The 26,601-nt window shown below is 43.6% G+C and overlaps 1 protein-coding gene across 5 annotated transcripts in view; it reads left to right on the top strand.

Moving 5' to 3' along the window:
- Nucleotides 1-17,003: 17,003 nt before the first annotated feature.
- tle2a (TLE family member 2, transcriptional corepressor a) overlaps nucleotides 17,004-26,601 on the top strand; it is a 127,791-nt gene continuing 118,193 nt past the window's right edge. For 4 of the 5 annotated variants that reach the window (XM_039766869.1, XM_039766867.1, XM_039766868.1 and 1 more), the window contains exon 1: nucleotides 17,004-18,043. In XM_039766869.1, coding sequence (XP_039622803.1) covers nucleotides 18,020-18,043 — 24 coding nt within the window. In that variant the 5' untranslated portion in view covers nucleotides 17,004-18,019. The remainder of the gene's footprint in view (nucleotides 18,044-26,601) is intronic. The other variant, XM_039766870.1, reaches the window with a different exon arrangement.

The raw sequence follows: 26,601 nt of genomic DNA, 5'->3' as shown, positions 1-26,601 counted from the left end.
TTATATTGTGACAGTGCTGTGAGAAATGATTTAGGAAGCGTTTCCCACTAAATACAAGCCTTGTTTTTTACAGAGACTGGTGCTTCTGTCCGTCTGTGTCAGGTTTGGGGAGCTGGTGCACCCTCTGCAGGCCATTATATGTATTACTGATTATATAACCTGTTGAAAGATGTTGTACAAATATTTTTTACAGTAAATTAAACACATTAATCTCTTAGATTTTTGTGAACAGACCCATGAATCACAAATGCGCTTTAAAAGCACTGACTCTTTAATGGCACTTGGTTCCCCCACTGCTTGACAATGGACTGTTTCATTCTGGGCCGTGTTCTTTCCATATGAATTTGGTTCTTTGGGCTTTGAAAACATTTCTAATATGCGGACAAAACAGAAATATTGAATGTGTCGCTGGCTGCCTACCTAAACCTGAGCTTAGCCCGTGTTATTGTATGCATCAAGAGTCCTTTAAGATCAGGAACCCATTGGTGTGTCACAAATCTGTGTTTGTCTCTTTGTGGTTATTTAAGGAGCCCGCTATGAATCTCAATAAACAATGGATCTTTGTGAAATCTTCATTTAGATGGTACATTTGGGAACCAAAAGTGTTTGCCCTATGGCATCGCTCAGAAGAACTCTTATTTTTAAGAGTGTAATATACACAAGAAGCCGAGCGGCGTAAGGAGATCTTGTTGAGTAGCTGCACTCACATCTACAGGAAATCACAGGAAGAATTCATTTACCGATGAGTGGAGACTGAAATGCATGAACGCTGAAAGGTGCCGTTCATAAATAAATAGAAAAGGCGCAGTGGATGGCAAGTCCTCTAGTAAGAGTTGCATTCTTGTTTGTGTGCGCATATAAGATCAAGTATGGCGCGTCTGCTGGCTTCCCTTACACATCCGAAGTGTTGTGCCAGTCAGCCAGTGTGAGTGGCAGTTGGCATGGATGAGTGTGCCAAGCACAGGGTTGTTTCCTGTTTTGCCACAAGTGCCAGTCCCTGAACTGTAAAAGCAGGTGAGACTAATGGTTGTTTCCCAAACTCGGTCCTGGGGACCCCCTGAGGCTGCAGGTTTTTGTTCCAACCAACTTCCTAATCTGTGACCACACCTGATAACTCTGAGCTCATTTAATTAGCTGGCTTTTTTTTTTTTTTTCTTTTATTCGACAATCAGCAAAGCGCAGCAGCATGATTTTTACATTTATAAGACATTTAGAAATATTTCTGCTTTTGCTATAGATTCAAATTCTTAACTCTCTTTTGTTGATTTCATTATACTTTTCTTTTTCTCTGTGCAGTTTTTCCCCTTCGTTGTATCTTATTAATGACAATAAAAAACGAGCAGAGCGGACACCCAGGCAAACAAGACTGAATAATCAAAGCCATCAGAGCCACTAATTAGTAAATAATGGATTAATTAAACAATTAGAACACCTAGAAAAGTAGAATGAAAATCAAGATGAAAATACTGTTATAAAGAAATAAAGACATCATTCCCAAATAACTGCTTGGTACACTTTAATATTTCTTTCTTTGGCACACTTAGTTTTCTAATTTCTATATTGTTCCCTAAACACAGAACGTGGGAAATAACACATCACTTAATTAGCCCAGGAGTCCAATGAAAAACAGAAGCTGGTGGGAACAAAAACCTGCAGCCATAGTGGGTCCCCAGGACCGAGTTTGGGAAACACTATCTTAGACCAAATGAAGTTTCTCCGATGTTGTCTTTAAATAGTTATGTTAGTGGATGGATGAGAACTACTCATCTTTAAACACAGATAAAACAGAGATGTTAATTGTTGGAGGGAGTATTTTGTCATCATTTAACTCCATTGGAATCCTCATTCATTTTACTGAATCAGCCCACAGTCTAGGAGTTATCTTTACATCTAGCATTCCATTTAAAGTACACATTACAAAGTTGTCTAAATTATGTTTCTTCCATCTTAAAAATGTTGGGAAGTTAAGGCGTCTTCTAAATAAGCAGGATTCTGAGAAATTATTTCATGCATTTATTTCTAGTAGGATTGACTACTGCAATGCGGTGTTCACTGGCTGTTCAAACTGTTCTCTATACAGCCTCAGGTTAATCCAAAATGCGGCTGCAAGAATTATTACAAGAACAAGAAAATACGAACACATAACTCCAGTTCTTAAATCCTTACACTGGCTCCTGGTTAGGTTTAGGGCAAATTTCAAAATCCTCCTTTTAACATACGTATAAAGCCTTAAATGGCTAAGGTGCAGCTTACTTGCCTGAACTTATCATGACTTACAAACCTGAGCGCACATTAAGATCTCAAGACGCTGGTCTGCTTAGGATTCCAAGGATTAATAAAATAACAATGGGAGGTTGAGCTTTTAGTTACAGGGCCCCTAAATTGTGGAATGGTCTGCCTGCTACTATAAGAGATGCCACTTTGGTCTCAGCTTTCAAATCCCAGCTGAAGACTCACTACTTCAGTTTAGCACACCCTGACTAGAGCTGCTGATTTACTGTACAGACTGCATCTCTGTTGTTAGTCATTAGCACTAAAACATAAATAATGTGATAGTTATAAATTGTTACTAACCCTCACCTATTCTGTCTCTCTTCTTGGTACTCACTTGGTGCCACAACCCACCCACCAAGTTGTTTTGCCCGCCCAAGGTAAAGTCATCTCTGATGGAGGATCGCAGGAATCGTGGGGTAGAGGGGGGTCCTTTGATCAGATTGGCTGGTCCAGCACTGACAGCTGTGGAATTACCAATAGGGAGAGGCAGCTTGATGGCAGAGGTCTCCAGGACTCTGAAAAAATTCAAATCGTATTATGTGATATCATCTACTTTTGAATTCTGCTCTGTACTTGTAATATTTCTATTGTATTAGATTATATTATTCATTATATTGTATTGAGGATTACTTATGTTCTGTTCTGTGTATTGTATTGTATTGACCCCAATTTTTTTGACACCCGCTGCACGCCCAACCTACCTGGAGAGGGGATCTCTCTCTGAACTGGCTTTCCCAAGGTTTCTTTCATTTTTCCCTACAAGGGTATTTTTGGGAGTTTTTCCTTGTCTTCTTATAGCACGGGTGTCAAACTGCTGCCCTGGTGGGCCGCAGTAGCTGCAGGTTTTCATTCTAACCATCTTCTTAATTAGTGAGCTGGTTTTGGCTGCTAATTAACTTCTTTTGCCTTAGTGTTAATTAACTTGACTCAGACCCCTTAGTTCTTTCTTTTTCCTTAATAAGCAGCCAGACAATCAGGAGACACAAAACAAGCCCCACATGAGCAGCTCACCTGTGTCCATCACACAATAGCTGAAAATAAAGAAAGGTGAAGGTCTCAGTAAGGTTGATCTCTCAGGTCACCAAAACATTTTGACATTGGTGTTCTTAGAAAAAACAGAAAATCAACAGTTTTGGAAATGTCTGCTGTGGCAGAATGAGAGCAGCAACAAGCTGTGGAATTAAATAACGGGTTTAATTAACAGCAAGAATCAGCTTCTCATTAAGAGATTGGTTGGAGTGAAATTAGTTGGAGTTTGAAATCCCAGTTTAGCTGGTCATCTGTTGGCTCATTTCACGTCTCATTGCTGTTTGGCTGCCATTTAATGAAGAAAGAAATAAATTCAGAGGACTGAATACTTAAAAACAAGACTATTAAAATGAAAAGGAAAGAAGTTAATTAGCAGTGAAAACTGGTCACTGATTAGGAAAAGCGTAAGAATGACAACTTGCAGCCACTGCGGCCCTTCAAGCCCGGAGATCAACACACCTGAACTAGAGAGTCAAGGCTGGGGGGGCTTTCCAAAGGCAGGGCCTGTTAAAGCCCACTGCAGCACTCCTTGTGCGATTTTGGGCTATATAAAAATAAATTGTATTGTATTGTATGAAAATGTTAGGGAAAAATGATAGAGTAGGGAAAATTTAGAAGATTCTCGAGTTTGTCTTGTATATAAACGTCTACACGTGGAAATGTGTGTGTCTGTCTGTCTGGCCCGGAAGTACGAGGTTACTACAGCATGAAGGTCAGAGAGCCGGCAAGACGGCCCCAATTTAACATGTCGGAAGAAGAAAGCGACTCTGTTGCCAATGCAAGACCGCAGAGAAAAGGGAGACGCTCTTACGCAAGCGAGACGAGGACATCGGCAACTCGGAATCCCTTTTACTTTTTCCTCCCTCTGCTAATAGACAAGTGAGAACAGCACATCGGCAACACGAATCCTCCTGTGAGAGAGATACACAGAGTAGTCCCTTTCAATTACCTGACATCTCGACATTTCAATTTTCTTTCTGACGATTTCAATAGTTTCTAGGACACCAGGCTTTTTACGGCACAGGCTTTCACAGCTAGTTTTTTATAAAATTGCTGAAAGGATTCATGGACGGTATGTTTGGCTGTTTTTGTTCTGTTGTTTTTCTTTTAAACTTTTGCAGCTTTCTTAGGTGTATAATTAAGACAAAAAGACATATCTCTACACTCTTTAAAGTTATGCTGCCAAAGTGGTTCATCAAAGTGGTGCCATTTTTGGTTCCCTAAAGAAGGTTCCAGAAGGAGGCTCTTTTATTGAGGTCAGTAACAGGCTCCGTTAAGTAACCAGGAATCGGCGATCAGAGATTTGTGAAATACGATTGAGCTCTTAAAGCAGTTCAGGTGTTCTTGATCCCGCCAACCCCTGCTAGGCAGACGTTATTTTGAAGTGTGTTGCAGACGGCACTGTCTCCTTTGTTTGTTCTTCATGCACAGCTTTGTTTTTCAAGCCGCCGCTCTGAAATTTGGCACGCAGGTAAGTCAGGTTCTTGGCATCCAATTTCCGCCTTTGGGGAGCGGTGGAGCGGCAGGAAATCCGACAGGGTGATCTAGTGAGGGGGAGGCCGCGGCACACGGGGAGGTGGCAGTCATGCCAAGAAATCCGGGTTTACACCCTCGCTCATTATGTTTAACTTCTTCTTTATTCAGATATTGCCATCAAGCCGCCCCAGGTGAGGCCACATTGTCTCTGGAGTTGTTCTGTTGCCGTCTGGGGTGGCGGGGATAATATCGCACCCATGGCGCCACCTTCATTTTTCTGCTGTATCTGAGGTTATATTGTGCAAGAATTGTAAGTTAAACATGAAAATACATTTGCTGATCTGGAATGTAAAAAATAAAGATGGGGGAAGTGGAATCACAGTGGTTAACGTGGCTGCACAACGCGTCATCAAGGTCGGAACTGGAAGTGACATCATCAGGTCATCCCATGAATGGTCTGCAGGAAACTGTGATAAAAGGCCAATGCACTCTGCCACCCCCTGGTCTGGTGTGGAATTTCTCTCCTTTAGACCATTTAGCTGCCTCCCATGCACACGTGTGTGACAGTCACATATGTATGAGATAATCAAATCTCGATACAATTCTTCTTCTTCCTTCAGCTGCTCCTGTTAGGGGTCGCCACAGCGGATCATCATCTTCTTCCATATCTTTCTGTCCTCTACATCTTGTTCCGTCACACATATCACCAGCATGTCCTCTCTCACCACATCCATAAACCTTCTCTTAGACCTTCCTCTTTCCTCTTCCCTAGCAGCTCTATCCTTAACATCCTTTTCCCAATATACCCAGCACCTCTCCTCTGCACATGTCCAAACCAACGCAATCTCGCCTCTCTGACTTTGTCTCCCAACTGTCCTACCTGAGCTGACCCTCTGATGTCCTCATTGCTGATCCTGTCCATCCTCATCACACCCAATGCAGATCTTAGCATATTTAACTCTGCTACCTCCAGCTCTGCCTCCTGATTTCTGGTCCATCCACATAACATAGCTGGTCTCACTACCGTCCTGTAGACCTTCCCTGTCACTCTTGCTGATACCCGTCTGTCACAAATCACTCCTGACACTCTTCTTCACCCATTCCACCCTGCCTGCACTCTCTTCTTCTCCTCTCTTCCACAGTCCCTGTTACTCTGTACTGTTGATCCCAAGTATTTACAGTAAACTCCTCCACCTTCAAATTCTCGATAAATAAAGTCCATTATATTCATTGCATGCAAAGTTGTGTTTAGGTCAATATTTCTGGGGAAGGGAATCCATAGCTTTCATCAGATTCTTCAGGGTTCCATGACTCAAATAAAAGTTAAGAATCACTGGCCTACAGTGAGAGTAGTAGTCAAAGATAAAGTGACTTGGTAGAGTCCTCCAGTGTGACGTCTGAGTCACGGGGGGGCACACAGTTTTGTCGTGATGAAAGGCGTTATACTGTATGCTTTGCAAATTGTGGCTGCACTCTTAAATGTGAAGGTCTCAGAGCAGTTCTTCAGAGCAAAGCCACAGATTCCCCAAAGAAGTGTCCACATGAAGGTTCCAGAAATAATTTTTCACTTGGATCTGTAATATAAACAGAGAGAGGTTGAGGTTAGGAGGACACACTGATACAGCTCATTGCTGCAACCACCACATGATAAACCACCTCAAGATCCCAGATTAGGAACCGAGGGCAGCCATGCGATGGGTGACACCTCAGCACCACCCTACTTCAGATGGAACGGAACCATTGGGAGGTTTTGTATGGTGGCTGGAGTGCCAATTCTGCCAGCAACCCCCAAGTTTTCCCTGTAAGTTGGAGGACCTGCTTGCTGGGCTGGGTGCAGGTTAGCGTCATACCCACGATGAAGTTTGGTTAAGGGCCTTGCTCAAGGGCCCAACAGAGTAGAGTCAGTTCTGGTGTTTACGGGATTTGAACCAGCAACCTAAATAGATTTTATGAATCCCACTGGGTTCCTGATGTTCAAGGACTCTCTTTGGCTTCAGTCGCACCTGCTAATAAGTTCCTTGATCTGTTGTAATCTTCTAGATAGCTCACTATATGTTAAAGATTTCTGTTTTGTCCACATATAACCCTTCAGAGAATGAAGAGTGTCACAAGGATGGACAGGAGACATAAAAAGGTTTGGGGCAGCCACCCGTGTATTATGCCCTGGCTGCAAATGGGTTAATTTCTGAGGAGTCATGTCTGGTTCAATGTCCAAAACAGAACTGATGACATGTGGCAACGATGGCAGCTTTGAAGGTCTGGAGTGGAAGTGACGTCATCTGGATAGGAAGTGACGTCATGACGGAAGATCGGAAGTGACATCATCATAGGGCACCAGGACCAGATATGACATCATCAGAGGCACTGGATGTGACATCATCTGGGCAGGAAGTGACATCATCACGGGCACCAGAACTGGAAGTGACATCAACACCCAAATCCCAACACCGCCATGGCCTAGCAGTGATGTCATCACAGGCACCAGGACTGGAAGTGATGTTACCTGGGCAGGAAGTGACATCACCACAGGTGCCAGAACCAGAAGTGACATTGACATGGGCACCAAGCCTGGGAGTGACGCCATCAAAGGCCCCCCAGACCGGAAGTGACGTCATCTGAGCAGGAAGTAACATCATCACGGGCACCGGAACCCTGTGGAATTTCCTGTGAATTGTCTGCAGAGGACTGAAAGAAAAGGTCAGTGCACCTCTCCACCCCCTGGTCAGACATGGTCACTATTCGAGCCCTTTAACTGCCACCCGTGCACACGTGTGTGACAAGTGGTTCAAGTGACAAGCAATGGATCAAACAGGAGCCGCACATGCCAGTAATGTGCCATTGTCACGCCGCGGAGAATCGGCACTGAGGATGAACTGCACAACGTTTCAGGTGTCCAATGTGAGAATGAAGCTGACGGTTTCTCAAGTCGTTCAGACTCCTCTGCTCCAGCAGGATGAGAACTCCTGGCAGGAATGGTGACCTCTTTGATTTTTGGGGACGCCTCCTATCCTGTCACTCCTGGGTCAAACATCCATCGCTTCTTTCCACAGCCCAGATTTAACTCCTTCATGCATCTGCAAACCCCCCAAAGAACGAGACTCCTGCTTTCAAAGCACGAGGGTTCAGCTTTACCAGGATGGGGTGGGAGATACCAGGGCTGAAACGAAACAATGAGCTTTTTATTTTCTTAATTGTCTGCTTAGAACAAAAAAGAGCGGCTTTTGTAGTCCAAGATCCCCTGCCTGTACCCTACTTCTCAACAACACTTTTAATGGGCCCCCGTGGAGCTTTGAAAAGTCGCTGGGGGAGGGGCGCTCGTCGTGGGTTTCAGGCCGATGGGGCCAAGTCTTTCTTTTTCTTTCTTTTTTTTTTGTTTTCTTCTTTCTCCTCTGAAGAAGGCTGCATTGTAACCTGCAGGAGCACAATGACCTCTGTGAGAAGCGGGCTGCGCGTGTGAAAGCACTGCCTCGCCGCTCCTGGCAGTCCTGCACGAAAGCCTGCCTTTGGCACCGGTTACTCACCATTGTGTTCCGTAAACAACCCCCCACACCACCAGCAGCCCCTCGGAGAAATAAACAAACTAATAAAAAAAAAATCAGGATGGGGATTTGTCTTCCTAAAAAACTCGGCTTGCCAAGTAGTGGGTGAAGGGGGAGAGAATGGCGATGATTGAACCCACTGTCTGCTGACAGAATCCTGCCCTGCCCTGCCCTTTTAATACGAGGTGACAGGTCCTCATCCTTGTGACCTGTCGGTTAAGATACTGAATGTTAGCTTGGGCTTGTATCCCATGATGGCCAATCTGAAAAGCAGATGGAAACTCTGCTCTGAGGCCCAGCGTGAAATGACAATGAGGGGCTCCAAAAGTCCTGCTCTCTACTACACCACCTGGTCTTTTACTCCACGTGTCTATGGCTCTGTGCGAGGAAAATCTTCCTAATATGTGTGAGAAATTTACCCTTCACAAGCTTCCAACTGTGTCCCAATGTCCTTGTTCAGCTCCTTTTAAAGTCACCGTCTCAATCCACTGGACTAACTACCTTCATCATTTTAAACATTTCAGTCAAGTCTCCTTTTAACTTCTGTTTCCTTAAACTAAAAAGGTTCAGCTCCTTTAACCTTTCCTTATAGCTCATCCCTCTTAGCTGCTCTTTCCTGACTTTCTCTTGTGCTGCTGTGTCTTTTTAGCAATAAGAAGACCAAAGCTGCACACAGCACTCTGGGTGAGACCTTACTAGTGTGTTATAAAGCTTGAGCAGAACCTCCTGTGACTTGTACTCCACACATCAAGGCGCTATATAACCTGACATTCTGTTAGCCTTCTTAATGGCTTAAGTAAAATGTCACGGGGTCATGGTCAACATTCAACACTGTAGACTGTGGCATCCATTTGGACAGCTTTCCTATCATAGATAGATGATAGATAGATACACTAGATAGATAGATAGATAGATAGATATAGATAGATAGATGATAGATAGATAGATAGATAGATAGATAGATAGATAGATAGATAGATAGATAGATAGATAGATAGATAGATAGATAGGCACTATATGATAGATAGATAGATAGATAGATAGATAGATAGATAGATAGATAGATAGATAGATAGATACGAAAGGCACTATATAATAGATAGATAGATAGCCTTACTAGTGTGTTATAAAGCTTGAGCAGAACCTCCTGGGACTTGTACTCCACACATCAAGGTGCTATATAACCTGACATTCTGTTAGCCTTCTTAATGGCTTAAGTAAAACGTCACGGGGTCAACATTATGGTCAACATTCAACACTGTAGACTGTGGCATCCATTTGGACAGCTTTCCTATCATAGATAGATAGATAGATAGATAGATAGATAGATAGATAGATAGATAGATAGATAGATAGATAGATCGAAGGCACTATATAATAGATAGATAGATAGATAGATAGATAGATAGATAGATAGATAGATAGGCATAGATAGATAGATAGATAGATAGATAGATAGATAGATAGATAGATAGATAGATAGATAGTGACAGGTTCCGTGCTTTATCTCAGGCTGTAGCGCAAATTTAAATAAATGTGTTTGATATGTAAAATGACTGTCAGCCCTAGAAGGGGAGGGGAGTCTTCATTAATTTTTATTACTTAATTTTCAGTAAATTCCAATAAAATCACATCATACCATCTTGTTTTCTTTTAGTATTCACAGTAGCTATTCATACGTTTTGTGAGTGTGTGACTTAATTGTCAACGTGTGTATATATAAGATGCATGCACTGTACACCTTTCATGTATTTATCACCTGATTGTGTGACTTTAAGGCCAGTCACGGGTTCACCTGGACGCAGTGGGGACACCTGGAGAGTGGAGTCAGTCCAGTAGTTCTCAGAAGTTTTGGCTGCAGGGACTTTTTTCTTTGTTGTTCTTTTTTCTTTTTCTCTGAGCACACAATGGAGGGAGCGGTCAATTTGTTCTTTTCCCTTGGGAAATTTGGCAGTGTGCATTGATTTTTTTTTTTTGTTAATTTTCTGTATTTTGCAGCCAGCAGATTATAAGTAGAGCATTTTTTTCTTTTTTTCTCTGTGCTAGTGAGGGGGCAGTGCCAAGTCTGCAAGACTAGGTTTTATTTTCCCAGATTCATAATTAGTAGCTGTGTTATTATTTATTTATTTTTTTTGTTTGTTTGTTCACTTTCACAACTTTTTTTAAGTATTCAATGCAAAGAAAGAACAAAGCCCAGCCGAGACAGGAGTCCATTGCAAGGCACACTCAAACACAAACACGCAAGTCTGACTGGTTTTGGAGATATTGGAAGAATCCAACATACTGAGAGAAAAAAAAATTCATGAGGAAAAGTGGATAAAAAGGGGATAAAACACCTCTGCTACAGGAGTGACCAAGACGTGATTTGAATTAGAATCCAGGCCATAGGAGGCAGCTGTGCTAAACAATGCACCACCATACCTCACATCCTCTTTCTGACCTGCATATCACCTTCAGGGCCAAGTAGAACTGGTACCGATCCTGGCTACACTGGCAGAAACAACCTCAGGAGGGCTGGCAGAGCCATCATACCACCCTGTATTATTATTATAATTAGTAGCATTATTATCATCATCATTATCATTATCATCATCACTATCATCATTATTATTATTTGTTTATCATGGCAATTCACTGGCGGCTGCTGCTGCTGCGGTGTTTGTGTTCCAACCAGCACCCTGCAGTTCAGCCCAGCACTTTGTGGAGAATGTGATGTTCTGCACTCCTTGGGCTTTATGGTGTCCTGGCAGATTCTTGTTGAATCTTTTCTTGATGGTACCAAGCTAAAGAATAGATCTTAGCAACATCATGCCACCCTTTATTATTATTATTTTTATTATAAAATATGAAATTGGCTTAAACCAATTCAGGATAACACAGGATTGATGCCTGTCTTACAAGTATTGGGTGCAAGTGGAAAGCAGCTCCGGAATGGTGCCTAGTACCATCATGCCACCCTTTATTATTATTATTATTATTATTATTATTATTTATAAAACATTCTGAAATCAGCTTAAAGCAACTCAGGGCAATGTGGAGTTGTTGCTTGTCTTCCCATCATTTCTTGTTCTTGTTCTTGTTCTTGTTCTTGTTCTTGTTCTTGTTCTTCTTCTTCTTCTTCTTCTTCTTCTTCTTCTTATTATTATTATTATTATTATTATTATTATTATTATTTATAAAACATTCTGAAATCAGCTTAAAGCAACTCAGGGCAATGTGGAGTTGTTGCTTGTCTTCCCATCATTTCTTGTTCTTGTTCTTGTTCTTTTCTTCTTCTTCTTCTTCTTATTATTATTATTATTATTATTATTATTATTATTATTATTATTATTATTATTGTTAAAACAAACCACCTTAATTTAAATCAAGGTGATGAGAGGATGATGCCTATCCCAGCAGCACTTTGTGCAACACAGGATCCAGCCCTGGAATTGATGTCAGTGCCACCGTACCATTCTTTGCTATTACTGTGTTTTCTGTTCTTCTTCTTGCTATAACAACAACAGCTACCTTCTTATGTGGTGCCTTTTTCAATGGTGCCAATTACCCTAAGGTGTTTGCAAATGGCAGCATACATCCACATTTTCACAGTAAGGATGACTCCTTCCAGGTGAAGGGTGTCATTCGGATTGGGGCCTAAATTGGCATTCTTGAGCTTTGTCTCCCAAGCCACTAGGGGGCCACAGTGCCTATCAGGAGTTCCACCTTCTGTTTATTATGGAGAGGCCCAGAGCACAGAAGGTAGAATTGTTTTCTCACAGAGCTTAGAATCAACTTTAGTCTCCCATTGCCATACTTTCTCAATGTTGACCCATATGGACCTGCTCTGGGCTCTTTGTTTATCCCATATAATTCAGACATGAACCCAGGATTCTGATCTGATGCATGGCTTTAAATTGGCCAGGTGCTGGAGAATGCATATGTTTTCTATGTGATGGACTGGCACAGCAAAGACTGGCATAGAACTAGTGCCTGATGTGACAGGAATAAGCTCTGACTATTATTATTATTATTATTATTAATTACAAATTCAGCGGACACTCACAGGTGTCAAATCGAACAGTGACCAGTTGGGGTCCGCCGCCCTCCTCTGCTCCCCACCCAATCAAGCCCAGTCCCATAGGGCGCCAGGTACTCTTCAGCTGCGTTGCCTTTCTGTTTCTATATCCGCCAGTCTCCGCTGACCTCTATTTCTCCCTTTCCTGTCTCCCTCCTCACATTCATTATGAAACGCGCCTGCCTAAAAGAATGAAGAGCGAAGAAAAGAGGCTGTTCTCCTCCGACGTCTCCTCGCCCGTCTCTCCGTCTCTTCCTCGCTCTCTCTAGTTATCTTCAAATTGGTTAATAGCGAGGTGCTCAAGCAGAGATGTATTAATTATCTTTACTGTGAGGATGAAAATTAAATTGCTCATAACAACGGCACCCGCCAAACGTGGCATCTTTAGAGGGCTTACCACTGCGATGAGCCAGTGAATCAGGACCTCCCCCGGTGCTGCCTTGGACCACAGTGCCAGCCAGCTCATCTTACACGCTGCCCCCTCCCAGCGCTGTCATATTGTGAAGACCCTTAAAAAGGGAGACATACCAAACACTATGATACGTACCAAATACTTGAAAGGATTGTGGGTGTGGGACCACTGAGCTGGGGAGAGGTGGATGACATGCTTGGTGGCTCACCTAGCAGCCATGAGTAAGAGCTCTGCATACACACAGATGATGATGACCATGTTGACCGAGAGCAGAGCAAAGATGTGAAGAAGCAGGGAGCCAATGACAGAACGGGACATTGATAGTCACCATTGGTGGAGTCTGATGAGACTGGCTGGGGTTTCAGAGAGGAAAGGAAGTTGACGGACAGGAAAATAGGCTCAAATGGTGGGGGAGCAATTCTGACCCACTTGGATTTGCCAGGTGCACAGAAAGAGGAAAAGGGCCAGATATGAATATGATCTTCTTTACTCAAAGAATTGTGGGAATCGGGAACTAACTACCGAGCCATGTAGCTGAAGCTGAAACCTCAATAACCTTTAGGAAGTATCTGGATGAGATATTGGGATGGCTCAGCTATCACGCATTCATCATTGTCACGTCCGCACAACAGAGGTCCATAGCGGGAATTGTGTACGACTACGGTTGATGGCAGCATTCCAATGTCGAAAATAAGCTGGACGCTGTCCCATCGTCAATTCTCTGTAGCCGTGGAGGTGACACAGAGGTCGTTTTCAACCTAGGGGTTGGGCACATTTCAATTTTTCCACTGACAGCAACTGTAGCAGCACAACGCTGCCGGAATGGCAAAGTGGCCAAAAAGCAAGAGCCGGAGACGGGCGATGATATCCTAAGTGTAGGAAATGACAAATTAACTACGAGCTAAACAAACAGACCTGAATGGATAGAGGGGTCTCTCAGTTGCCAGATTTCTTAAATTCTTGTGAATATTCTGGAAAGTGGGGGTACATATGGGTTTTAAGGAGATGGATGGAGTGAGGGGATCTAGGAATAAGTGCAAAACCGAGGGAGAGTATGAGCAGTGTGAAATATAGGGGCTAATGTCACAGACACAGGGACCCTTTTATAGGTTGGTATCATCTATTTTAAGATCTTGATTCTCTTTTTTTTATAAATGGACTTTTTCAAGAATGAGAATTCTTGACGAATGAGATTAAATTAGATATGCAAGGAGAAATTCGAGTGCATACCACAGTGAAAACTTAGAATACACTGACAACACCTCGAATTACAATATAAGGTAAAAAAAATGCATTAAATGTTATGCTAAAATAACTGCAGTATATTGAGCCTTTGCTGTCTTCCTATGGCGTCTAGTTGGAGTGATGGATGGGATGTCGGGAGGAAGCGTTGAAGTGTGTAATGGAGGCAGGCAGAAAAGCTCCCCGGAGGTGCTTCTTATGCCATCAAGGGGGAATGAGACCGTGGCTGAAAGTACTCTGAGAAAGCCCCCTCGGAGGGGTTCATGATAGTTTCCTCGTTTCCATAACAGTCTTCACAGTGTCCAGGGTCAGGCCTGAGATGGAGCTGGTAGGTTTGCTCGGGTGTATCACATCACCTGAACTCAAGTTGCTTCCTCAGGAGACCACTGTGCCAAGCACCATGCTGGCTACAATGGACTGGTATAACATTTCCAGCAGTTTGGAACGCACAACCAAAGACCTGAGTCTCCTCAGAAAAAACAGTCTGCTCAGGTCCAAATTATATAGCAACATGGTGTTGTCAGAACAGTCCAGTTTGCTGTTCATTCAGACCCCCGGGTACTTGTAGCTCTGCACCAACTTCCTCCCCCCGGTTGATAACTGCTTTCAGGGACTCCTTGACACATTGGAAGTCCACCATCAACTCACGCCTGGTGTTAAGTTGCGCACCACAAGAGAAAGTTCTCCACCAGCCTCTTGTACTCCATTACCAATGCAACCTATGAAGGAGGAGGGGAAGGTGCATGTGAGACTGGAGAAAAACCGCAGAATGGGGTGGCTAAAGTGTGAGGGTGGTCAGAATGGGGAGTGAGGGTGGAAGAAAATGGTGAGGGATATCAGAACGGTGAGTGCCGGGTGTAAGGGGCAGTGTTTGAGAAGAGGGTATGGGGGCTCTTAGGGATCAAGATTATGATATGCAGGGTGCATGGAACAAGGGATGAGGGGACCAAGCATGACTGTTAAGAAAGAAAGGATTGGGTCTGAAATGTGCATGGAGGACCTTTAATAAAGGGGGGGGGGCATAAGTTAAGAGGTGCTAGAAAGAAGGACATGGGGGACAAATTGGGGAGCAAAAATACCAAAAATTGGGCTAAATAAGAGCGTTCTGGTGGGTCAGAGGGGGAAAGGGGAAGAAGAAGAAGGTCGAGAGAAATGAGTAATTTAAAGGAGGGGAAATGTGACACTTTGGTGTGTATGGGGTGGATGAAGAGGTCTTAGGAAAGAGAAAAGGTGCCAGTGCTGAATAAGTCGAATGGGGGTGTTAAAAGAGATAGAAAGATACATTTATATAGAGCTTTTCTGACCTACTCAAAGTACTTTACATTGTCTATGTAATGATGGGGGCACTTCAACCACCACCAATGTGTAGCATCCGTCTGGACGGCAGCCATTCTTGTGGCAGTGCGCTCACCACACATTAGCTATTAGATGGTTGAAGTGCTGAGAGAGAGACAATTAGAGACAGGGGATGATTAAGGGGCAAGAATGGGCCAGGTTGTGGTGGGCAGTTTAGCCAGAACATTGGGGTACACCCTATGCTTTTCAAAGGATGCCCAGGGATCTCTTATGACCACATAGTCTGGACCCCCGTTTAATGTCCCATCTTAAGGACAATATTAGTTTTTACAGCAGAGCCTCCCTGTCACTCGACTGCACTACTGGTTCTAAAATGGCACTTTACTGGGTTGTGTGGTTCTACCATTGCTTTGCAAAGACCCATTTCACTCTGGAAAATGGTTCTTGGCATTTGAGGTTGGTTCTTTGGGCTTTGACGAGGCTCTTAATGTGGACAAAACAGAAATCTTTAATGTTAAGTGGGCTACGTGGCAGGACAAAAGATCAACAAATCCTGAGTTTGGCCTGTGTTATTGTCTGTAGTAAGAATCCTATTAAAATCAGTAGGCCATCTGTGTTTCCCAAATCTGTGGTCATCAATGCATTGCTATTTACAGAACGTGTTATGGATCCAAGTAAAAGGTTCTTTCTAGAACCTACATGTGGATGGTTCATTTAGGGACCAAAACTGGCTGTGAAGAACCTCTCTGTCATCATTATTTATAAGAGTATGGGGGGATGGCAACCGGGATCCACACACAGACCACAGGGTAAGTGCCCCCTACTGGTCTTACCAACACCTTTTAAAGCAGCAAACCAAGTTTTTCCTATATGGTCTCCCATCCAAGGTGGATCCAAGTGGATTACCTGTACTGAAGTGCTAGTGATATAGCTGTTATAGAAAGAAGGACATGGGGTCCAAATTGAAGAACAAAACTCACCAAAGAGCGGGCTAATGGAGAGCATTTTTGGGTGTTGGATCAATGTTTGGGAAAGTAGAGGAAGTTAGAGAGTTAGCAATGAGTAATTTAAAACAGTTTGGTGTTTATGGGGTGAATGGGAAAGTCTTTGGACAGAGAAGGAGCGCCAGCTCTGAATATTCTAAGAGAAGTAGAAGGGAGTCAGGCTGACATGTCAAAAGAGGGTCGAGATTGGAAGGTGGGAACGATGCCAGTCTTAAGCGCTAGGTCCACTCCAGGTGGCATGCCTCTGTCTGAGGTGGTCCCGTATCCCTCATTTACTTTGGCTCTCGAGGCAACGCAGTGCCCGGCCCCCTCCTCGTTGCAGCAGCTTTCAGCTTTTAGGTCAGACGCCACAGTTAAAAGACATCGTTGCTAAGGTTACGACCGGTGTCTTTCTGAGTTATGCCTGATGAGTCCGTCTCCTGACATGCCGCTTGCCCTTTCCCCCCTCTTCTCCGCGCCCCCGCTGGTCGCGCAGGGGTTAAGTCGACTTCTTTTGTTGCCGCTTCCCTGGCCTTGATTGACGTGTGAAACGAACGGCTTCGCCCAGTCATCCAATCAGCGCGCGCGGCTGTCTGAGTCCCCCACGTGGGGTCGGAGCTCCAGCAGTCTCTGATTGGCTGGCTCGGCGGCGCTGATTGTAAGAGCTCGGACCCACGTGGAACTTTTCCTTCATTCATTGATCCGTTTCAGCGCAAGCCACCCTTGATCAGTTAAAATTACAGATATGTGGGCACCATAGAAGAGGAGAGAGCTGCTTTACGAATTGCACTTTCAAATACAAAAAAAAAGGAAACCCAATAAGTACAACTACTCGGAAGAGAAATTTCCACCTGGGCGCGTGCGCCAAAAGGGTCGATTGATACGCACGTATGGTTTTCGGGAAGATAGAAGATTAGCAGCCGTTCGTCTCGGAGATGTGCACCTTAGGCGTCTTACCGACGGCTTCGCAAAACTTCACCCTTTCTCCAGGCAGGTTTATTGGCCATACAACTCGGATTGCTTCCTTAAGCGCTGATCTCTAGGAAGCATGGTGGAATTTTGCCGTTGACCTCCTTTTAAACGAGTGTGTGTATACGCTGAATTTTTAGATTGCATTTTTTTTTTCTTTGCTATATGAGAATTGTAGTGCACGTGTGGCGGACCCATCTGCAAAGCTCTACAAAAGCGCCTTTGCTCGTTTGTCTGCATGGGAGCGGGTTTATTGGTGCCTGCACCCGCGTCCGTCTGCCTGTGCTACTCTATTGCCTTCATATACGTGCTGCACTTTTAAGCTGATGTCCTGTCGGCCCACGGGCTCAAACAAAGGACTGAAGAATGTTCTGATTTCTTCATCTTGGCTATAGAGGCATCACGCAAAAAAGCACCACATCTGAAAAACTGATTCGTGGATTCACCGACTACACCCCCCATCTCCTTAATTTACACTGGATTGCTGCAAACAATTGGGAGTTTTTTTTTCTTTTTTTTCCTGTGACTAGGCTACAAGAACAAAAGAAGCTGAAAAGAGGGGGGATGCTGTACCCTCCTGGGTGTCTCAGCTCCGTCGAGGCCTGGGATATGATCTGAATCCACCCTTTTCCGTGTTTGTCTGGCGAGCTGCTAGGAAAACCACAATAAGAGAAGCCTGAACATCATCATCTTCCAAAAACATTCTCTCTCTCTCCTCTCCACACACGGCCGCAACAAAGGCATGTTTCCCCAGAACCGCCCTTCGGTAAGTACATCCATCTCTCCCTCTGTGTGTGTGTCTCATACACGCACATGCGGAAACGCACGCCTACAGCCAGTCCCGCAACTTTGGCAGAGTGCGACACGATCTCGTGGCCAATGCATGGTTTGCTTTTGTTTATAAATTGTGAGGCCGCCTTTAACGTCACGATCGGCACAACTCTAAATGCGAAATCCCCTCTTCATCTCCCGCCTGACAATTAAACACTTTTAACAATGGAGAGGGAAGCGGGGCTGCGCGCTAGATGATGATGTACTAAAAATGATTAACGGCGCGTTGCGATACTTCTGCACCGTGGCGCCTCGGGCCAGTCTTTAAATTTACGGCATGTCCATTCAATAACAAGTGAGGACAGACGTCATGTAGTGCAGAAGGGCCCGACCCCAGCCTGAGATGTCTTTCTTGTCCTCTATGCAAGTGCGTTAATTCAGCTTTAACAATCCAAAGTTGTACTGCCAAGTATATTGGGCAAGTGTTTGCAAAGTGGTGGTGTCATGTCCCATCCAGGGTGTGTAGATTAAGCTGGTGCCTGTGAAGTGTTTGGCTAGCACCCCATCCAGGGGTCTGTAGATTGGAACTGTGTATGCTGGCAAAGTGGTGGACTGGCATCCCACCTAGGGGTTTGTGGACTAGGCCGGGGTCTGCAAAATGGTGGTCCTGTGTCCCATCCAGGGGTTGTAGATTGAGTTGGTATCTGCAAAGTGGTTGGCTGGCATCCCATCCAGGGGGGTTTACATTGGAACAGCAAGTGCTGGCAAGGAAGTGAACTGGCATCCCACCTAGGGGTTTGTGGACTAGGCCAGGGTCTGCAAAGGGATGGGACAGGAGACCACCAAGGAGTATGTGGATTGGGATGGTGTGAGCTGGCAAAATGTTGGACTAATGTTCCATCCAGGAGTTTGTAGATTGTGCTGGTGTCTGCAATGTGGTGACTAGGGTCCCATCCACAGATTTATGGACTGGGCTGAGGTCTGGAAAGTGGTGGTCTTGTGTCCCACCAAGAGGTCTGTAAATTAGTCTGCCACTTTACAGACTGTCTACCAAGTGTCATCCAGGGGATTGTAGATTTGAACCTGGGTCTGCAAAGTGGTGGACTAGAGCAGTGGCTTTCAAATTTAGTCCAGGGGTCCACCTATGGCTGCAGGTTTTCCATTCCAACCAATTCCACAATTAGTGAATCCCTTTGTCTTTTAATTCATCTGTTTATTTTAGCTGTCTATTTTTTTTCCTTTTATTTTACTTTCAGAAAAAATGCAGTACTGCGTGATTTTATATTATATATATATATATATATATAAATAAATAACACACATACATTTAAATGTTTAACTCTATTTTGTCATTTTTTTTTTTCTTTTAAATTCATTCTGTGTGGTTCGTTTTCCTAATTTTATCCGAATGACCTGCAGACCAGACAGTGAGGCAAATGACACCAAATGCTAAAGATCCACTATTTGTGTGATTTCTAATAATGGCTTAAAAAAAAAACAAACACCTGAATGGTCAAAAATAACAAAATATTGAAAATCAAAAGGATTGAATTCTTGCCAAATAGACGCCCCTTCTTGCTTCATTTATCAAACCTTTACAATAACCGGTTTGTTATTATTTATTTGTTTGTTTGATCTAAAACCTACTGGAAATACAGCTTGCTTATCTATGGTAGGAGTCCAATTCAAAGGAAAATCTGCAGCCATAGGGGGTCTTCAGGACTGAACTTGAGAACCAGTCAAGGAAATCGAGAGTCCCATCCAGGGTTTTATTATTTTGGGCCAGCGTGTGCAAAGTCACAGACTAGAGTCCAACCCAGAGTGGTCGGACCACCGTGTGCAGAGTGACAGTCTAGTGGTCTATCCAGGGTTCGTTTCTTTCCCTTTGACCGCCTTTGCTCTGCGGTTTGCTTTGTTCTCCCTGCCGGCTTAGAGAGCCCTGATTTGGCCCTTCGTGTACCCGCGTCCCGTCAAGTTGCCTGATCGCGACCGACCTCGGACCCTACTAATGGAAAAGGCGCCACTTCCACCCTGAATGGACTCGAACGCTTCGATCCGAGCAGTGGATGTGCTCATGAAAAGTGCGTGTCAAGATAATGCGTTCAAACAAGGAAGTCCGTTGCCAGTGGACCACTTGTCGTTTATCTGTTATTTCAGGACAAGCCCAGACCCCCCCCCAACCCAGTCGCCACCTTAAAGAAAGTCTGGCCACACAGATACCACATCCTGAATGGAAGCCCCATGTAGTTTTAATAGATTCTAAATGTGTGAGGGAGGGTCCTTGTGTTTCAAGTGCTTTTATCTAAAACGATTTACAGACTGAGTGTGAGAAGACAAACATGATGCCCCCTAAACCAACAGGGGGCACCCAGTGTGTGTGTGTGTGTGTGTGTGTTCATGTGCAAGGCTGTAAAAAGTAAATGTGGGTTTTTTTTTATGGATGGCTATAGTCACAAGCTATGCTTTTTAAAGGGCACCTTTAATTCTACAGATACCTTTAGACATAAGCTGCATGTACCGAAAGTGTCATCAATTGGTGTGTTTGAGATTTATTATAATAACATTTATTTTTTTATATAGCACATTTTCATACAAACAGTAGCTCAAAGTGCTTATAATGGGCTGCACCAGCAGGTGTCCTAAGTGACAGTTGAGATGGGGCTCCTTTGCCATGGCCATTAGGGGGCCGCACTGCCTAGAATCATGAAGAGGCCTTTCACTGCTCCTAAGGGGTCATTGCTGCTTAGACCCTCGCAGTATATTTAAAGTCTAAAATTATTTATGATGAAAATAAATAAAATGCATGTCGGGGTAGTACAAGAAAGAATCGTTTGGGTACTGTGTCTGACGTATTTCTAATAAAGGAGTTGTTAGCCCTTGAAATGTGCTGGTGTCTCCTCATGACTGGAAAGTCGCTAAAGCAATTCACTTCACAACTGCAACTCTGACACGGCGTTGTACTCTTGTGACCTGCGTTGTGAAATATTTTGAACAGTTGACGTGAAAAAGTCTGTGTAACAAAATACAAGTGGGCTACGGAGTGGAAACCTGTCAAGAACAGTATAGTACTAATATATAAAATATGAAAGACCTAGTACTTGTGGTATACAAGTACTATGTCTTTTATATTAATCTACAAATTATATATAAAATATGTAGTACATGAATACCATATGTGCATATTTTTGTATTTTTGTTCCTATTATTCCCAATGTACCCTTCTTTTTTGTGTGTGTGTATACATATACTGTGTGTTGTGACAGAGCTAATGGATGAACTGGCATCCTGAACTGGCAGGGCTGCATGCGAAGTGTAGTTCTAAAAGGGTAGCCTTGTTGGATTCCCTGGCTGCCGCCAGGAGAGGATTCCTTTATTTTATGGCAGGTTCTCCTGACCTAGAAGTGATTCCTGGGTGAAACATTCTGGCACTGGAAGTACTCGTGGGTCCGGCCTCGTCTCACTCGGGGCTTTTGAAGTCAAGAGATGATGGACAAAGCTTGTCTGGGAAGGATAGGTGAGGTGGCGAGAGAGAGAGAGAACGAACAAGACTTTTGTTTTGGAAGAAATCCTGTAAATAAGGGTATTGTTGCAAATCAAAGGACTTTTTGAACCCGCTACTGGTGTCTAGGAGTGTTGATTGGGGCTCTGAGATGCCCCTCACAGGTCACGGTGTTTGTATCCACCTAAGTAAAAGGGCCAGTGTCCATGTATTTGTGTATGTCCAGTTGCTAACAGACGGCACATCACAAAGACTGAAACTGCTTTTAGGAATCTCATTCCAAATGGCATGTAACAGTAACATAACAACTGGACAGACAGAATACATCCAAAGAGAGTAACTGCTGGCTGGACGGACAGAAATCCGCTTATCAACGTTACAAAAAGAACAAGTGTGTGTATGTGGCTGTGCTGTGCTGTGGCTTGTGTGTGTGGCTGTGCTTGTGTGTGTGTCTGACCAGTTGCCATTTCTTTTGGTATTCCTAAAATCAATCAATCAACATTTATTTATATAGCACATATTCATACAAAAAAAATGTAGCTCAAAGTGCTTTACAAAATGAATAGAAAAATAGAAGACACAATAAAAAATAAACATAAGTCAACATTAATTAACATAGAATAAGAGTAAGCAGTGCTAATGTCTGATGCGCCATCTGTTGGAATGACAAACACAATGTAGTTTATTGCTTCAAATGATTGCAATGTGCCATCTGTCAGAATGGACAATGCAGTGCAGTTTATTACTACAAATGTTTGTGTTGTGCCACCTGTCAGTATGGCAAGTGTGGTACATTACTACAAATGTTTGAGATGTGCCGTCTGTAGGAGTGGAAAGTGCAGTGCATTAGTACAAATGTTTGCGATGTGCTTTTTGTCAGAATGGCAAGTGCAGTACATCACTACAAATGTTTGATGCGCCATCTGGCGGAATGGCAAATGAAGTGCATGTTGTTACTACAAATGTTTGCAATGCACAGTCTGGCGGAATGGCTAATGCAGTACAGTTTATTAGTGCACACTTTCACGATGCACCGCCTGTTGGATAGGCAAATGCAGTGCATTTTATTATTACAAATGTTTGCAATGCACAGTCTGGCAGAATGGCTAAAGCAGTGCAGTTTATTGGTACACATGTGTATGATGCGCCATCTGTTGGATTGGCAAATGCAGTGAAATTTATTACTACAAATGTTTAAGATGTGCCATCTGGCAGAATGACTAATGCAGTGCATTACAAAATACATTTTAATAGAGGGTGCACTGCAAATGGTAACGCTGAGGTCTACACAGCACCTTGGCGTGTGTGTGTGTGTGAGAGAGAATATAAAAATGAGTAACTGAATGAGTCCAATTACAGGATGCTGTGTGGCGGTGTCTATCAAGTGTCCATGTATCATTCTGCTCATCTTTTGTCCAATGCTCGTCTTAATCCCAGAGCCCCTGCATGGATTTATAAATATAATGAACAGCAACTTACATTCACACCCATAAGCACAGACCTCGGTTTAGTTGTAGACTCGTCCTGCTGCTTCTGCTTTTTGCAAGTCCCAGTCTCTTAAATGACATAAGCAGGCAGCGCTGTGTAGACCAGGGGTCCTCAATCACGGTCCTGGAGGGCCGCAGTGGCTACAGGTTTTTGCTCCAACCCAGTTGCTTAATAAGAAGCTCTTATTGCTCAAGTAACACTTCTGCTTCACTTTAGTGGTCTCACTCATTAAGATTTTGAACCCTTATTACTTATTTTAGTCTTAAACAGCCATATTCTTTTTTTTTTTTTTGAATTGTTTCTAATTAGCAATAACATGCAAATGACAAAAGAGACCAGCATTTCTCTTGTTACCATTGTCACCTGTGAATATTTATCACATACTTTTGGGTTTAATGAAATACTTGGAAGGAAAGTGAAGAGAAAAAAAAGTGAAGGACTGAGAATTACTCGTCCATTTGGATGATCTCCTTAGAAAGGGGAAGAAAATCTAGGATATGAGAATGAGCTGAAATAGCAGAGTTAAAGCACTAACAAGCCAGGAAACACGATTATTGTGAAGAATTGCTTTCTAATTAAGCAACCAGGGAGGAACAAAAACCTGCAGCCACTGCGGCCCTCCAGGACTGGGATTGAGGACCCCTGGTATAGACTTTAAAGTGGCCGTCTACATTTTTTTTTCTCTCCCTTTTTCTCATTCAGATTGCACTGTAACTTTTTTTTTTTTTTTTTTTGCCCCAAAAGAACAGGTTGCAGACATCTGAAATGTAATATGGATGACAGACCTGGATTTATTTTATTAAAAATCTTTGCCTTTCTGTTGTCCATATGCCGCTGTCTGACGTTGCAGCAGTGCGTTGTTAAGTCCGCGTCGCACAGATTTGGTTCGGGTTCTTTTCAGAGGAGTTTTTTTGATGAGACGTTTAGTTCATTTATATTTGCGTGGTTTCTTTCCAGCTCTGGGTGCTGCCCAGGCAAGTTTCAGTTCTCTCTGCCACCCTGAGCTTTCAGAAAACAGACGGATGCATGTTCAGGGATGGTGTACACATGTCTGTATATGTTTGCAGACATTGCCCACCTTAAATGTCCATGCCTCCTGTCACTAACCTGACAAAAGCAGCAAAGTCCAGTAGGAATTCCTTATATTTTGCATTCAAAGGCTGTGAACAATTTATTAGTTCCACCATTTCCAGTAACTATTAATTCCACTGGGTGTAGGGTGGCATAGTGGTAGTGCTGCAACACTGAGACTGGAGTTCAAGTCCTGAATGCTCCCAGTGTGGAGTTTGCGTGTTCTCCCCATGTCTGTGTGGGTTTCTTCACACAGTCCAAGAACTTGTAAGTTAGGTGGGTGGTGTGTGTGTGTTCACCTTGCAGTGGGCTTGTGCCCTGCCCAGGGGGTGTTCATGCCTTGTGCCCAGTGTTTACTGGGATAGGCTCCAGGGGCCCCTCGGCTCTCCTCTAGATAAGCTGGTTAAGATGATGGATGTATGGCCTACTCTGTATCTCATTATCTGTCCATGCATGCTGTGGACTTGTTTATCCAGTGCGGAGTTAATTCCATTAGAAAACCGAGAATGGACTGCATGTGTGTCAATCCGAAGCTGTTTTTCTGTCATTATGGCAGATGAATGTTCATACGGCATCCAACTTGGAGTTATTTGTGCTGTACATCTTGTTAGTGTAACTTGCTGGCTTCACATCTTAGAGCAGGGGTGTCCCTGGAGGGCCGCAGTGGCTGCAGGTTTTCATTCTAACCATCTTCTTAATTAGTGACCAGTTTTTGCTGCTAATTACTTATTTTAATTAACTTGACTCAGGCCCTTTAGTTGTTTCTTTTTCCTTAATTAGCAACCAAACAATAAAGAGACAAAACAAGCCGCCACGTCATACAATATCTGAAAATAAAGAAAAGTGAAGGTCTCGGTAAGGTTGATCTCTCAACTCGCCAAAACACTTTGACGATATTCTTATGAAAAACAGAAAGTCAACAGTTTTGGAAATGTCAGCTGTGGCAGAACGAGAGCAACAACAAGGAATTAAATAACGAGTTTAATTAACAGCAAGAATTGGCTCCTCATTAAGAAAGTGGTTGGAGTTTGAAATCCCAGTTTAGCTGGTCATCTGTTGGCTCGTTTCACGTCTCATTTCTGTTTGGCTGCCATTTTAATGAGGAAGCGAATCAATTCAGAGGACTGAATCCTTAAACACAGGGCTATTAAAATGTGAATTAGCAGTGAAAACGGGTAACTGATTAGGAAAAGGGTTAGAATGAAAACCTGTAGCCACTGCTGCCCTCCAGGCCAGGAGTTCAACACCTGTGTCTTAGACTATCGTCTTAACATATTGAGACCACCAGGGGCCTCTCCAGAGCTCCAAGCACCAGATGCACCTCAAGCAGACAGAATCGCAGGTAGAATATAAAGATTAAATATATAAAAACTAGTTCTGTGTGGTCTTCATGACAAAAAAAACGGCTCCCTAGCAGTTTTATTATATTGGTGAACTTGGAGAGGCGTCAGGTAACTCTTAAGAATTGACCAGAGCAGAGGACGTGCTTGCTGCCCCACTGGCATTCGGAAGAAGACACTGGTGATATCGTATCTTGTTAACTTCTGTCTTGACAAATCTCCTCCATATAGATGATGTTGTTAATGAGAACTTCAAGCCTCACCCTCCATTACTGAGGTGTTTCACATGCATGTTGTTGAGCCGCGACATTTGCTTCATTTCGACGTCGTGTCTCTTCACCTGTGTCATTAGCCCAACGTCGTCGTTGTGTTTGCTGCACCCAAGTCTTTTGTAGTGAGAAGTGAGGTGTAGGGAAGTGCTGAAAAAATTTAATAGTGCCATCTAGTGGCTGTGATTGAGCGTGTGGTTGATCAGTCCAGTACAGTAAATAGCACAGAATTCGTCACCTTCTGTCTTTCTCCTCCACGAGTGTCGTCCCCCACCTCCTGGCTCTGACTCCCTGGTGCAGATGAAGTGGCGTCTTATATGCCAGACCTGAGAGTACTTCCGGGGGGTCAAAGCACTTCCCGTCAGAAGCACTTCCGGGCCAGGCAGAAGTTCCCCAACGAAAGGGACAGCCGTTCATCTGCAGTTCCCCCTGGCAGCACCCAATTGCCTTTCAGGACTACAACTCCCAGTATGCCCTGCAGGGTTACAAACAGGAGTTCCACCAGAGAGAGATGCTGCCACCATGTGTAGAGGAGGAAATGCACGACCCCAGGAAGCAGCCATCCATTATGGCCTTCCAACCGTGAAAGGTACCAGCAACCAACCTGGGTGGGACGCCTGTCCATCCACACCCTTACAATATAAATGGGTAACGATTAGTTGAACGCTACAATAAATAGACCAGAAGTATAAAGAATCCATGTCAGTTGTATAGTGTCTCGTATAGTCAAAATGATGCTTCTTGGGCTTTTTATGATTTCAGGATGTAAATGTACTTTCTCTCTCCCCTTTTTATTTTGTCTGCTCTGCCCCTAAATTTGAAGCCCATGGTTCAATCCCCTTATTTCGGGTTACAACTTTGGGGAGAGTTGCCTTTACCATTTCCC

The sequence above is a fragment of the Polypterus senegalus genome, chromosome 10, assembly GCF_016835505.1.
Source record: "Polypterus senegalus isolate Bchr_013 chromosome 10, ASM1683550v1, whole genome shotgun sequence".
Lineage (NCBI taxonomy): Eukaryota > Metazoa > Chordata > Cladistia > Polypteriformes > Polypteridae > Polypterus > Polypterus senegalus.
This window is presented reverse-complemented; position numbering and strand designations above follow the sequence as displayed.